At 42.6% G+C, this 13,889-nt stretch overlaps 1 protein-coding gene across 1 annotated transcript in view; it reads left to right on the forward strand.

Annotated features, from left to right (window-relative positions):
• The window catches only part of LOC120058912 (contactin-4-like), a 92,453-nt gene that overhangs the window by 4,700 nt on the left and 73,864 nt on the right, over positions 1-13,889 (forward strand). The window contains exons 2-3 of the mRNA XM_039007661.1: positions 2,643-2,775; positions 10,786-10,961. Of these exons, the coding sequence (XP_038863589.1) occupies positions 2,643-2,775; positions 10,786-10,961 (309 nt within the window). The remainder of the gene's footprint in view (positions 1-2,642; positions 2,776-10,785; positions 10,962-13,889) is intronic.

Consider the following 13,889-nt stretch of genomic DNA (forward strand, 5'->3'; position numbering starts at 1 on the left):
TGATTATTATTATTTGCCCCTGTTGGCCATCTATGAACGTTTGAACATCTTGGCCATGTACTGTTATAATCTATACCCGGCACAGCCAGAAGAGGACTGGCCACCCCTCAGAGCCTGGTTCCTCTCTAGGTTTCTTCCTAGGTGTAACGGCAGCCTTCCCTCTCTTCACTAGAAGAGGGGGTGAAACAGGGATCAGACCAACACGCAGCGTAGCCAGTGCTCAACATGTTTAATACGAACGATAAACACTTAACAAATACAAAATAATAAATGTGGCAAACCGATACAGTCCTAGCTGGTGCATAGAAAACACAGAGACAGGAAACAACCACCCACAAATCCCCAACACAAAACAAGCCACCTATATATGATTCTCAATCAGGGACAACGATTGACAGCTGCCTCTGATTGAGAACCATATTAGGCCGAACACAGAAACAGACAAACTAGACACAAAACATAGAATGCCCACCCAGCTCACGTCCTGACCAACACTAAAACAAGCACAACACACAAGAACTATGGTCAGAACGTGACACTAGGTTCCTGCCTTTCTAGGGAGTTTTTCCTAGTCACCGTGCTTCTACATCTGCATTGCTTGCTGTTTGGGGTTTTAGGCTAGGTTTTTGTATAGTGACATCAGCTGATGTAAAATGGGCTTTATAAATACATTTGATTGATTGATTGAATTAAAATTCTATCAGATAACAGATAGCATTGCTCCCTTTTTATTATTTTAATATTTGTATTATATTCCTACCATTCTCTCCCCGATTGGAGGACTTGTGTTAATTGATAACTTCTCACGCATGAGTGCCTAGATGAGGGGTCATCCTAATTAGTGAAGCAGAGTGCATCTTTTACGTTTTACAGCTACTGTACTCTGAGTGTGTATTCTCTGTGTTTTTTTTTTATCTCTGTCCTCTTGCGGCAACATGTGTGCATCGATTAGCCAAGTCATTTATCAACACGTTCACTCACTCCCTCTGAAGCAAATGTCGATTCATTTCATGATTATGTTCACCGGGGGCTCACATGGTTACGTGTTTGTGTACAGTATGTGTTTGTGCTTGTATGGAGCTTTCTGTAAGAAGTGTCCTCTGGTAATCAATCAACTTCAGCTCTGCTTCAGGGAACAAGGCTTATCTAACAAAGACTATAATTAGGCTGTCTTCCATTTTGTGTAACTTTCTCAAACGTGTTTATCCTTGAGGAGAAGAACAATCGGTGCACACAAGATCCCCGTCAAACAGCCTTCTCTCTCTGAGAGTTATTCTGAGTCCCGGGAATAAACCTGAACACCCTGAGACTGGAATACAGTATCTCTTCCCCACACAAATTACCTCGTGTTCCTACCTTTCTGCTGTTCTGAGAAAATGCAAATGTATCCTCAGAAAGGCAAATGTATTCTCCTTCCTAGAGGAAAGAGACATGTTTATTTCAAAGAAGTGTTGTCTGCCGTAGTCCCACAGGTCATTCCTTTGCTGTTCAGATCCTGTAGGTTTTTGCAGCAGTTACATTCACTCAATAGGGCTTTCCTAATGAGCTGCAAAAGAAATGTCATAGTAGAATACGGTAGACGCCCCATGTTCTTTGTTGTGTCAGTGTTAACAGAGCGTTATGCATTAATACATTTATGTAAGAGATGGCATTGAAATATATTTATGTAACTATGGAAAGAATGTCATGTTTTTCCGACATCAAAATAAGTTTTTTTCAAATCATGTTAATTGCACTGTCAAACCCACTCATGGTTTTTAAGAGATTACCGGGGACTGTAGGCTATTTACATTCGTATACTTCACGTTTTAAGGTACAATACAGCCCTGATATACCAAGTACAAAAACTGTTAATCTGCTGTCCTTTATTTAGCAAACTCTCTTTGCCTCAATCTTCTGTAAGGAAATAATTTTTATGAGCTGCTAATTGTGTTGATGTGGGCTAAAACACATAGCTCCATTTCAGTTATTACAGTATTTTTCTCGCGGTGCAGAAGTTCATAAAACATGGCAGATGACAACCATGGTCCTTCACATTATTGTTTTCTTTTTGTTTCCAAAAACATTTTCTTCCACATCAACCTAATTTTGCAAGCAAATGCTTTTAGGTTCAAAAGAGACCATCTTACTCCCAAAGTTGTTGTGGCATTTGTTTCAAAACTTTGTTTAATGTGCATCATCCATGAGAGAGATCATTTATATGGGATTAGTGGCATACTGTAGTGGACAAACATGATGCCCTCCATGCAGTGTAGTTTAGAAATGAGTGTCACACCAACTATTGTACGTGGTGGTACAGTTTTGTCAGCAGCTATTCTCTTTTGCTCAGGACCCTACTCAATTCAAACTGGTTTCTGACTTTTCATGCTACGATTGATATGGAACTGTAACAGGTGTGTTTTTTGTGTGTGTTTTTTTCAAGTGTGTGTTTTGATTGATGGGCCATTCCACTGAACTATTCTGTAACCGGTGTCTGTGAAATGGGACAGCAGACAAATAGCTGATGAATAAATTATAATTTAGGTCAAAAATCATAATAACAGGCACTTTTTCAGGCTGATGGGCTACATCACAGCTTTATTCTCCCCCCCATTCAGACCATCCCACCTTCTAGATAATGTTGTTGTTTCTCCTCCTGGCAGGAAACAACGTCCTGCTGAGGCCTGTGTTCACCAAACAACCAGGCAGTGTGGTGTTTCCCGTCCACCCCACTGAGACCAGCAGAGAGGTGGTGTTCAGCTGTGAGGCCCAGGGACATCCACCTCCCTTCTACAGGTACCAGCTGTCACCGTTCCTTCAAGTTTGGTTTTGGCAGGGTATATACAGTGTACATTTCACTTTTTTTAATCCAGGTTAGTCTTAATGAGATAAATGGAAACATATTTTATGATATCTCACATTTTACCATGGGTTACTTTAACCCTTTACACGATGGGGAATTTGCCTATATGGACAGGGACAAATTGAAAGGTTTTTCAATTAAATAATTTAAGAAGCATGTGCATGTCCATGGTAGCAATTGAAAGAGAACAGTTTGGAGATTTTAGGGAAATTCTAAGAACAAAGATTAGAGCAAAAGCCGTTCACCTGAAACAAGATTGAATTCAAAGATTATACTGTTGATTTTATGTGCATTTGACCTTTACTGTACTTTTCGAATCCATTTGTCAATAACGAAATCTGGAAATAATTTGGATATACACTGAACAAATATATAAACGCAACACGCAACAATTTCAATGTTTTTCCCTAGTCACAGTTCATATAAGGAAATCAGTCAATCGAAATAAATTATATAATCTATGCATTTCACATGACTGGGAATAAAGATATGCATCTGTTGGTCACCTTTAAAAAAGCTAGGGGTGTGGATCAGAAAACCAGTCAGTATCTGTTGTGACCACCAGATACCGCCTCATGTAGCGAGAAACATCTCATTTGCATTGTGTTGATCAAGCTGTTTATTTTGGCCTGTTGATCCACTCCTCTTCAATGGCTGTGTGAAGTTGCTGGATATTGGCGGGAACTGGACCACGCTGTCGTACACGTCGATCTTCCCAAACATGCTCAATGGGTGACATGTCTGGTGAGTATACAGGCCATGGAATAACTGGGACATTTTCAGTTTCCAGGAAGTGTGAACAGATCCTTGCGACATGGAGCGTGCATTATCATGCTGAAACACGAGGTGATGGTGGTGGATGAATGGCAAAAAAATGGGCTTCAGGATCTCGTCACGGTATCTCTGTGCATTCAAATTGCCATCGATAAAATGCCATTGTGTTCACTATCCATAACTTATCCCTGCCCATACCATAACCCCACCGCCACCATGGGGCACTTTGTTCACAACGTTGACATCAGCAAACCGCTCGCCCACACAACGCCCACATCTGCCCGGTACAGTTAAAACCGTAATTCATCCGTGAGCATACATCACGGATGAGCATACATCTCCAGCATGCCAGTGGCCATCGAAGGTGAGTATTCACCCACTGAAGTTGGTTACGACATCAAACTGCAGTCAGGTCAAGACCCTGGTAAGGACGACGAGCACGCAGATGAGCTTCCCTGTTTGTGCAGAAATCCTTTGGTTGTGCAAACCCACAGTTTCATCAGCTGTCCGGGAGGCTGGTCTCAGACGATCCCGCAGATGAAGAACCCGGATGTAGAGGTCCTCGGCTGCTGTGGTTACACGTGGTCTGCGGTTGGACATACTGCCAAATTCTCTAAAATGACATTGGAGGCTGCTTATAGTAGAGCAATTAACATTAAAGGTTGCTGGTTCGGGTACCCGATTTGACTTGGTGGGAAATCTGTTGACGTGCCCTTGGGCGGGGTCCTTGACCCTGTTTGCTCCTGTGGGTTGCTCTGGATGGGAGTGTCTGCTAGATAACTGAATGTAATGTAAATGTTGAGCGGTTTCACCTCAGGTAGATTGTTTGTTTTAATATTCAATAATAAATCAATTCAAATTAAACCTTAGAGACCCAAACTACCATAATGTCACATCACATCTACCGCTATTGCCAAACACAGCTTGCTATGGGGTCATATTCATTAGGGCTCATGTTTATTAGGGCGGAAACCACTTTAAAATGTTTAGCATTTTAAAGTTCCACCTAACCTCACTACATCCACCTTACCTGACTATCCATCCAATCAACCTGACTATCCATCCAGCTAACCTGACTATCCATCCACCTTATCTGACTATCCATCCAGCTAACCTGACTATCCATCCACCTTATCTGACTATCCATCCAGCTAACCTGACTACCCATCCACCTTACCTGACTACCCATCCACCTTACCTGACTATCCATCCACCTTACCTGACTATCCATCCACCTTACCTGACTATCCATCCAGCTAACCTGACTATCCATCCAGCTAACCTGACTATCCATCCAGCTAACCTGACTATCCATCCACCTTATCTGACTATCCATCCAGCTAACCTGACTACCCATCCACCTTACCTGACTACCCATCCACCTTATCTGACTACCCATCCAGCTAACCTGACTACCCATCCAGCTAACCTGACTACCCATCCACCTAACCTGACTACCCATCCACCTAACCTGACTACCCATCCACCTAACCTGACTACCCATCCACCTAACCTGACTACCCATCCACCTAACCTCACTACCCATCCACCTTACCTGACTACCCATCCACCTTACCTGACTACCCATCCACCTTACCTGACTACCCATCCACCTTACCTGACTACCCATCCACCTTACCTGACTACCCATCCACCTTGGCCTGACTACCCATCCACCTGGCCTGACTACCCATCCACCTAACCTGACTACCCATCCACCTTGGCCTGACTACCCATCCACCTTGGCCTGACTACCCATCCACCTTGGCCTGACTACCCATCCACCTTGGCCTGACTACCCATCCACCTTGGCCTGACTACCCATCCACCTTGGCCTGACTACCCATCCACCTAACCCGACTACCCATCCACCTAACCCGACTACCCATCCACCTTACCTGACTACTCATCCAGCTAACCTGACTGCCCATCCAGCTAACCTGACTACCCATCCAGCTAACCTGACTGCCCATCCACCTTACCTCACTACCCATCCAGTTAATCTGACCACCCATCCAGCTAACCTGACTATCCATCCAGCTAACCTGACTATCCATCCACCTTATCTGACTATCCATCCAGCTAACCTGACTACCCATCCACCTAACCTGACTACCCATCCACCTTACCTCACTACCCATCCACCTAACCTGACTACCCATCCACCTAACCTCACTACCCATCCACCTAACCTGACTACCCATCCACCTTACCTCACTACCCATCCACCTAACCTCACTACCCATCCACCTTACCTCACTACCCATCCACCTAACCTCACTACCCATCCACCTAACCTGACTACCCATCCACCTAACCTGACTACCCATCCACCTTACCTGACTACCCATCCACCTTACCTGACTACCCATCCACCTAACCTGACTACCCATCCACCTAACCTGACTACCCATCCACCTAACCTGACTACCCATCCACCTAACCTGACTACCCATCCAGCTAACCTGACTACCCATCCACCTAACCTGACTACCCATCCAGCTAACCTGACTACCCATCCACCTAACCTGACTACCCATCCACCTAACCTGACTACCCATCCACCTAACCTGACTACCCATCCACCTAGCCTGACTACCCATCCACCTAACCTGACTACCCATCCACCTAACCTGACTACCCATCCACCTAACCTGACTACCCATCCACCTAACCTGACTACCCATCCACCTAACCTCACTACCCATCCACCTAACCTGACTACCCATCCACCTAACCTCGCTACCCATCCACCTAACCCGACTACCCATCCACCTAACCCGACTACCCATCCACCTAACCCGACTACCCATCCACCTTACCCGACTACCCATCCAGTTAATCTGACCACCCATCCACCTAACCTGACTACCCATCCACCTTACCTGACTACTCATCCAGCTAACCTCACTACCCATCCACCTTACCTCACTACCCATCCACCTAGCCTGGCTACCCATCCACCTAGCCTCGCTACCCATCCACCTTACCTCGCTACCCATCCACCTAACCTCACTACCCATCCACCTAACCTCGCTACCCATCCACCTAACCTCGCTACCCATCCACCTAACCTCGCTACCCATCCACCTAACCTCGCTACCCATCCACCTAACCTCGCTACCCATCCACCTAACCCGACTACCCATCCACCTAACCTGACTACCCATCCACCTAACCTGACTACCCATCCACCTAGCCTGACTACCCATCCACCTAGCCTGACTACCCATCCACCTAGCCTGACTACCCATCCACCTAGCCTGACTACCCATCCAGCTAACCTGACTACCCATCCAGTTAATCTGACCACCCATCCACCTAGCCTGACTACCCATCCACCTAGCCTGACTACCCATCCACCTAGCCTGACTACCCATCCACCTAGCCTGACTACCCATCCACCTAGCCTGACTACCCATCCACCTAACCTGATGGGTAGTCAGGATAACATCCACATTGCTCCAGCCAAACGCCACACCCACTAGCGTTTCTTCTGCACGATGAGTTTGGATTTGCTTTGCCCCCCATTCTGACCATTTTGATTTGCCCCAGAAACCGATGGCTTTGAAATTCAAGTTATTCAAATTTAAATTCAAGTTATCAGGCAAATTTCCACCCTGTCTGTCTTTTTTCCCTGTTTGTTGCCTAATGATGACCCAAGATAATTGATATTTGAAAAGGAAATCAGGAATTTGAACCATGTCATTGGATTTAGGTTAATAAAAGTTGGGTGAAAGAAAGAGAAACATTCCCGAAATTCCTTTGTTTCCCACGTTGATTCAACATCATCACATTGTTTATTTGTTTTTTTTACGTAGAAACAACATAGATTAATTTAGTTTGTGACCAGAGGGTTTGGACTTCACTGTCAAACTCTGCGTATTGTGTATTGTCCCTCTCCGGGAGTTGTCCCCAGTGCATTGTCCTAGGAATGTATTGATGCCCCGTTGATCACCAGCTTAAGTGATGACAAATTAAAACGGATGACAAATTATGATTTGCTTTAAAGAGCATCAGTTGCATAAGCTATTAATTTTCAATCTATCAAACAACGACGGCTGTTGTACTCTTGTCACTGTAATTAAATGCAAATTGCAAAGCCAAGCATTTAATATGCAATAGGTTGAAACGATCCCTCATAACATCAGCGTATTTGGCTGTTAATGTAGCTTGAAGATCCTGGGTGTTATGCCTAATGGGCACAAATTGAAATGAATGTACAAGATCTTATCACTTCCACTGGATAGAATACTTAAGCAATCTGTTTCTACAATGCAGCCTCCGACACCAGCCTAAAAGATGGGAACCTAATAATTCTGTCTTCAACTCACATTGAAGTCGTACACCTGTGTGTGTGTGTGCAGAGTGTACTCGCATGCATGCACACACACACACCACATTGAAGTAACCTGTTCCAGTGTATGAAATTAGTTTTGAAAAGTTAAGAGTCCTTCACTCAGTCTGCATCATAGTACATCAAATGGGTCCTTAGAGCTGAGAATAGAGCAGCTCTTTTTCAGGAGGCGCCAAGGACACATTAATTTAAGACATACTTAAGACTACTCCTCGACCGCTGTCACTGAAAGCCCCCTCTGAGTTGTCACCGTGGCCCCTTGATTTGTCTAGTCTGGAGCCATTCCAGCTGCAAAACCAAATCAATAAATCTATCTAATCAGCCAATCTGCCGTTAGGCACCGCTCCACTGAATAGGCCTCCTCTCTCCCTCTCCCTCTCCGTGTCTCCGTGTCTCCGTGTCTCTGTGTCTCAGAAATGGAAACCTCAGGCTTATTTGACTCAAGGAGTTGTGGAATTCCAATCAGCACAAAATGATCTAATATTCAATCTAATTGTGCCTTATCCCTGTCTTTGAAAGCTATTTCTCAAGAGCTCCTCATGGACACAAAGATAGCTTTTCTTGTTAGGCTTTGTTTGCTCTCCTCTCTGTTCATTTTCTCTCTCCTTGACATCAAACTGTTGGGATTAACTTGATGCACTTCTCTTGTGTTCATTATTAACAGTTTTGAGGTGCGGTCAAACTGTATTTGAATAGGTTCTGTAACTTTTGATCATCAAAATTAATCCAAATCTAGAAGGAAAAAAATGGTGAAGATGAGCAATACAGTAATTCTCTTCATGTTGCACAGTGATTCAGGAAGAATAGATTTTCTAACTTACTGTAGCAAATTATTGTGAAGCACAGGCAAGACTTCAGGGTTGGGGTAGATTCAGCTTTTAATTCAGGAAATTCAGAAAATGAACTGAAAGTTGCTCAGATTTTTCCAATTCAACTGAATTGACCACAACCCTACATTACTCAAAATGTCCAAACATCTTAACAACTGTTCACCCAAAAAGTGTTAAGGTGACCGCTTTGTTCTCGTTTGAATCCCAGATTGCCCCTAGCGTTGTTCTGTATTCAATGTCTTTGATCGCATTACCCTTAATCAAAAGGACTGTTATTATAGGGTTAGCGTAGGGTTATCCAAGGGACTTTAAAACAAATCTGTGCTAGATTATGGTGATATTGTGCTAGATTATGGTGATATTGTTTACATGCAAGCCTCAGCCAGCAGATTTAAGATACTGGACACTGTGTATCACAGGATGCTTAGATTTATAACGAATGCAAGATCACTCACCCATCACTGTGATCTATATGGTGAAGTGGCCCTCTCTTCCTACACGAATGCTGAAGCACTGGTACAGTACATCTTTGTGTACAAAGCATTGCTTGGACTATTGCTTTTTTACCTGTCCCCCTCACTAAAAAGGTAATCACAAACGTATAGTCCCCGTTCTCAACTGCTACAATCTTTCACGGTTCCTAAGGCCAGAACTGAAATGGGAAAACTATAATTTTCGTATAATGCTCCTTGGTGTTGGAACGAGCTGCAAAATACTTTAAACTGGAGGAGAGGGTATCGCTTGCTGAGTTTAAAGCATCGAAAGGGGAAAATGTTGTTGACCTTTGATTGTTTTTAATGTATCGTATTGTGCTCTTGTGTTGTATTTACACGCTGACTACTTCCTGTTGACTTTCCAGGTCCCCATTGAAAAATAGATTTCTGTCCTCAAGGGTCTTTTGCTGGTTGAATAAAGGTTAATTTAAAGAAATTGGTTTATCATTCTCATTAGGTAGGCTATAGGCTACATCCCCATGTAGCGTTTGAAAATCATTGTGATTGGTTTAGGAATAGGTTACAATTCTTGTCCCAGGGCCTCCCACTTGGGATTATTATTGAGCAGGGAGGTCTGGTTGCTTTTGAGGTGTCGCTGGAAAATAAAATTATGACAGTATTTACAGCCATTGATTTTGGTCTCATCCCATGTTTAAATTGAGCAAGGCGTGAAAGGAATTTAATGAAAATGAATTATGGTTGCAAATGAGTAATGTCTCTCACTGATTACATCCCACATCAATTATATTCAGTGTTGTTTGGAGCGACAAGCACAGGGCCTTGTGTCGTTTGTTTTAATTTGGAATTTGCCACAAATTTGCCTTGTCTTGGATTGTGATTGCAATTTGATCATGATGAAAGTGTGTGATTATGCTATCTGACTGTATGGATCACATGCATAATGAACCAGAACTGGGCAACCTTCAAGGAAACACGAGAGTTGGGCAATAGGATATGTTGTGTTTGTGGCACTGGGGATTGTGCAGCCTAATAATAGGATAGTTGTGAACATGATCATACACACCTCCGATAATATGAAAACGTCGGGAATAAAGTCGTTCTTTAGGTGTCTCTAACTTTGAAATTCAATTGAAAATCGCTTAAAACATTGATAGACAATGTTTATTGCGCATTTGTGTTTTCTAGTCATTTAGCCAAATACTATACATATATGATGTGTTTTTAGCATGTAAGGTCAATTTGCATTTAATACATGTCCCGGATTGACCGGTCAGTCCGTAACTCTGAGGATTGTATATTTTCTTCATATTTAAGGTGTTCTGTGTCTAGTAACCTGTTCCAGTTTGTCGTTGCTTTTGTGTGCTTACAATATGTAGCCCACACTTGTGAATGTTTTACTTTATGTAATATTTCCAGGCATTATGATGAGATCACTCATACACATATAAGGCTCATTCTGTACATGCTAGTGGACTTTCCCTACCGTTCTCTTGTCAACTCATCCTTTTAATGCTCTTGCTTTTTCAGGTGGAAGCTGAATGACTCCTTCATTGTACCTAGATCAGGGTCACGCTATGCCCTCACTGGGGGCAACCTACGCATCAGCCATCTGAACAAAGAGGAGGACGTCGGGATCTACCAGTGTCTGGCAACCAACTCTTTCGGCACCATCGTCAGCAGAGAAGCTAGTCTACATATAGCTTGTAAGTTTTCCTCTTAATACAGTAAAGGTTTAAATGGAATATTTCTCAGTCCAAGGAAAAAGGCAGTGGATTCTATCACAAAGCATCAGTCATTAGCAAACCATGATTATGTCACTAAGTTGATCCTTTAATCCAGCTTAAACAGGGGCTTGGGACATCTGTGTGATAGGAGATGTAACTAGGGATGTGGCGATCATGACATTTTGTCAACCGGTCACTGTCATGCAAATAACTGCCGGTCTCACGGTAAATGACAGTTAATTAACATAATAACGTTTAGCCTCTCTGGGCTTCCAGGCATAGTTTACAAGCCACTGATGCGGACCTTTGGAACATCTGCATTTCAAAAAATCTAATAAATCCATTTAATATAGTTTACACCATCACAATAATACCATTATTTATTTTAGGTAGATCTAAAGAAACATTGTGATATGAAGAAAAAAATGTAGCCTATTTCAGAAGAACAGAATAGCATATTCTGAGTCATCCTTATGTTAAGCCGTGATCTGGCTGTGCTGTATCGCTGTGGGCTACACTAGTTCATTTAGCAGACAAGATTTGCTTAGAATTCCCGTGGCATTATTTTATGTTATTTTATAGTAAGAAGAATACAATTCCACATAGCTGAATAAAATAGAAAGGATATTTTCCCAAAATTATTTCCAAGGGAGTGTGCTGTGTTGAGCAGTAAACAAAGTGTTAATTTGAAACAGGTCCTCCTATATGCCTAATTTACAGTTATTTATGCAACGTTAGTTGTGATACAAACCTTAGGCTATATGTTTTGATTTCTAATACATTCTAAGGCTGCATGATGTGACTCTAATGATGATTTTTTTAAAGTTGCATGAAAGGCATGAGCTCTGCTCTGTTTCTTGCGCAGTCTCTCATTCACAATTTGACAAGCACTTGATAATATTCTCATAGTCTACTAATATATGTGTGGAATGATTTTTTATTTAAAAAACAACATTTCATCCATATCCTGCACTCGAATAGTGAATGGAGGTTCCGTGCCGTTACGTTTTTAATATGCCAGGTAAGCTACGTCGGTTGTAAAGCAGATTCATTTGGTAATAAATATAGCAGCACGAGAAAGATGGGATCCTTTTTTAAATAGTGGCGAGTCATAAGTCTGTTTTCACAGGTCGATTGAGCAATGACTGGGCTTATAAGAACACATGTTTCATTAGACTCTGTAGGCTATGTGCTCTCCAACCATGTTCCAGGAGTCCTAGGCCTTATTTGGCCACTTTAGTTGTGATACAAACTTTATCAAAACATATAGGCCTACAGTATGGGCTAGGCTACATGATGCATGCGACTATGATTTGAAAAAGTCGCAAAAGAATGCATGTTTCTTGCCTTGGACTGCACACGCTGGGCATCATTCACAAGTGATAATATTCTCACACATCAGACTATTCTCAATTTAATCTTGTCTTTATGTATACTAAGTAATATATGTGTGAAATTAGTTTTGATTTAGAATGGGCCATTATCATGCACCTGTCAGAACACAGGCAGGGGGGGAAATACATGTAATTCATATGCACTTGAATAGCAAATGGAGGAAGCTTTTCCCGGCAGTTAATTTTCATGCCAGTCAGGTAGGCTACTCCAGTCTTAAAGCGAAGCAATGTGCTCAATATTAGGAAAGTTGAACAATAAATATAGTCTATTGAAAACTGATAGGACCCTTCTCTTTTTAATGGAGGCCATCAAACCTCTGTTTTCTCACGCAATTGCATAGCATAGCCTTTAGAAATATAGTGCAACATGGGATTATGGAAATTTCATGTATCAACCAGTTATAAGAATCTGGCTCTCGCTGTGCAACAGGTTATCTTATTCCGCTCAAACTCTGAATGCCAAAGCTCTCATTAAGTGTTTATTTAGATTTTCAAGCATTTGCATTGATGCCAGAGGGATTAGAGGAACAATAGAGCACTGAGTACCACGCCATTGGCGACTGGTTAGTTTGGTAGTCTACAAATGACCATTAGCGGCATCAGAGCGCAGTTTTGGAGAAGTCTAGTTACTGTTACTCAATGGTCACGTGGAATTTGACTGCGGTCATGACTCGTGACTGTCGGTGTGAAGGTAATACGGTCACCGTAACAGCCCTAAATGCAACAGCTTTACCAAAGGGTAGGTATGGGATGAAGAGGGTGTGATTGTCGGGGGCCTTGACAGCAGCTATATAACTGATGTTTTACAGTCTTCATCTATCACATTTTAAGTCTTCGGCATCTCTGATGGCAAGGTAAACTCAGGGCCTCTGCTCTGACGGGCATCCCATCTAAAATGACAGCATGAACCTCTGAGAACAGATGGTGCATCCAGATTGAATTCTGACGTCTGTTTCCTTTTAGCAGACCTAGGGATGATCCTTGTGAGAGCACCCCGGGTATTTAGCTGGCTTCTAATGGGTGCATTTGAGTCACGAGTCCCCACAAAGCAGTATATCATATTCATGTGAATCCCACCGCTGACACCAAATGTCTACACCAGGCAGTGTATCATATTCATATTTCCTACCAATTTTCGAGGTCTGACCTGCACTGTATGTCACTGTGATTGGTCTCGTTCATTGCCTGGCTCTGACCTGGGACCTGTGGCTTTTGTCAACTGACAAGGACAAGTATCTGCGGTGATGTGTCATCCATCTTATTTGTTGCTCTTGGTATAACTTAATTAATCCTGCAGAATGATTGAACGGTGCCGAGTCAGAGGAATAATGAATTGAGGAGAAGCCTGTTTTGAAAGTCTGTATCATGCCATTTGTAAAAGACTTGGACCAGACCAGAAGCACCTGGAGTGCTTTTTTGTCCCTCTTTGAGGCTTTGATTTTTTATAAAATAGGATGTAATGTAACAAAGATATAACATATATTGAACAAAAATATAAATGCAACATACAGCA

This window comes from Salvelinus namaycush, chromosome 14 (genome assembly GCF_016432855.1).
Source record: "Salvelinus namaycush isolate Seneca chromosome 14, SaNama_1.0, whole genome shotgun sequence".
NCBI lineage: Eukaryota > Metazoa > Chordata > Actinopteri > Salmoniformes > Salmonidae > Salvelinus > Salvelinus namaycush.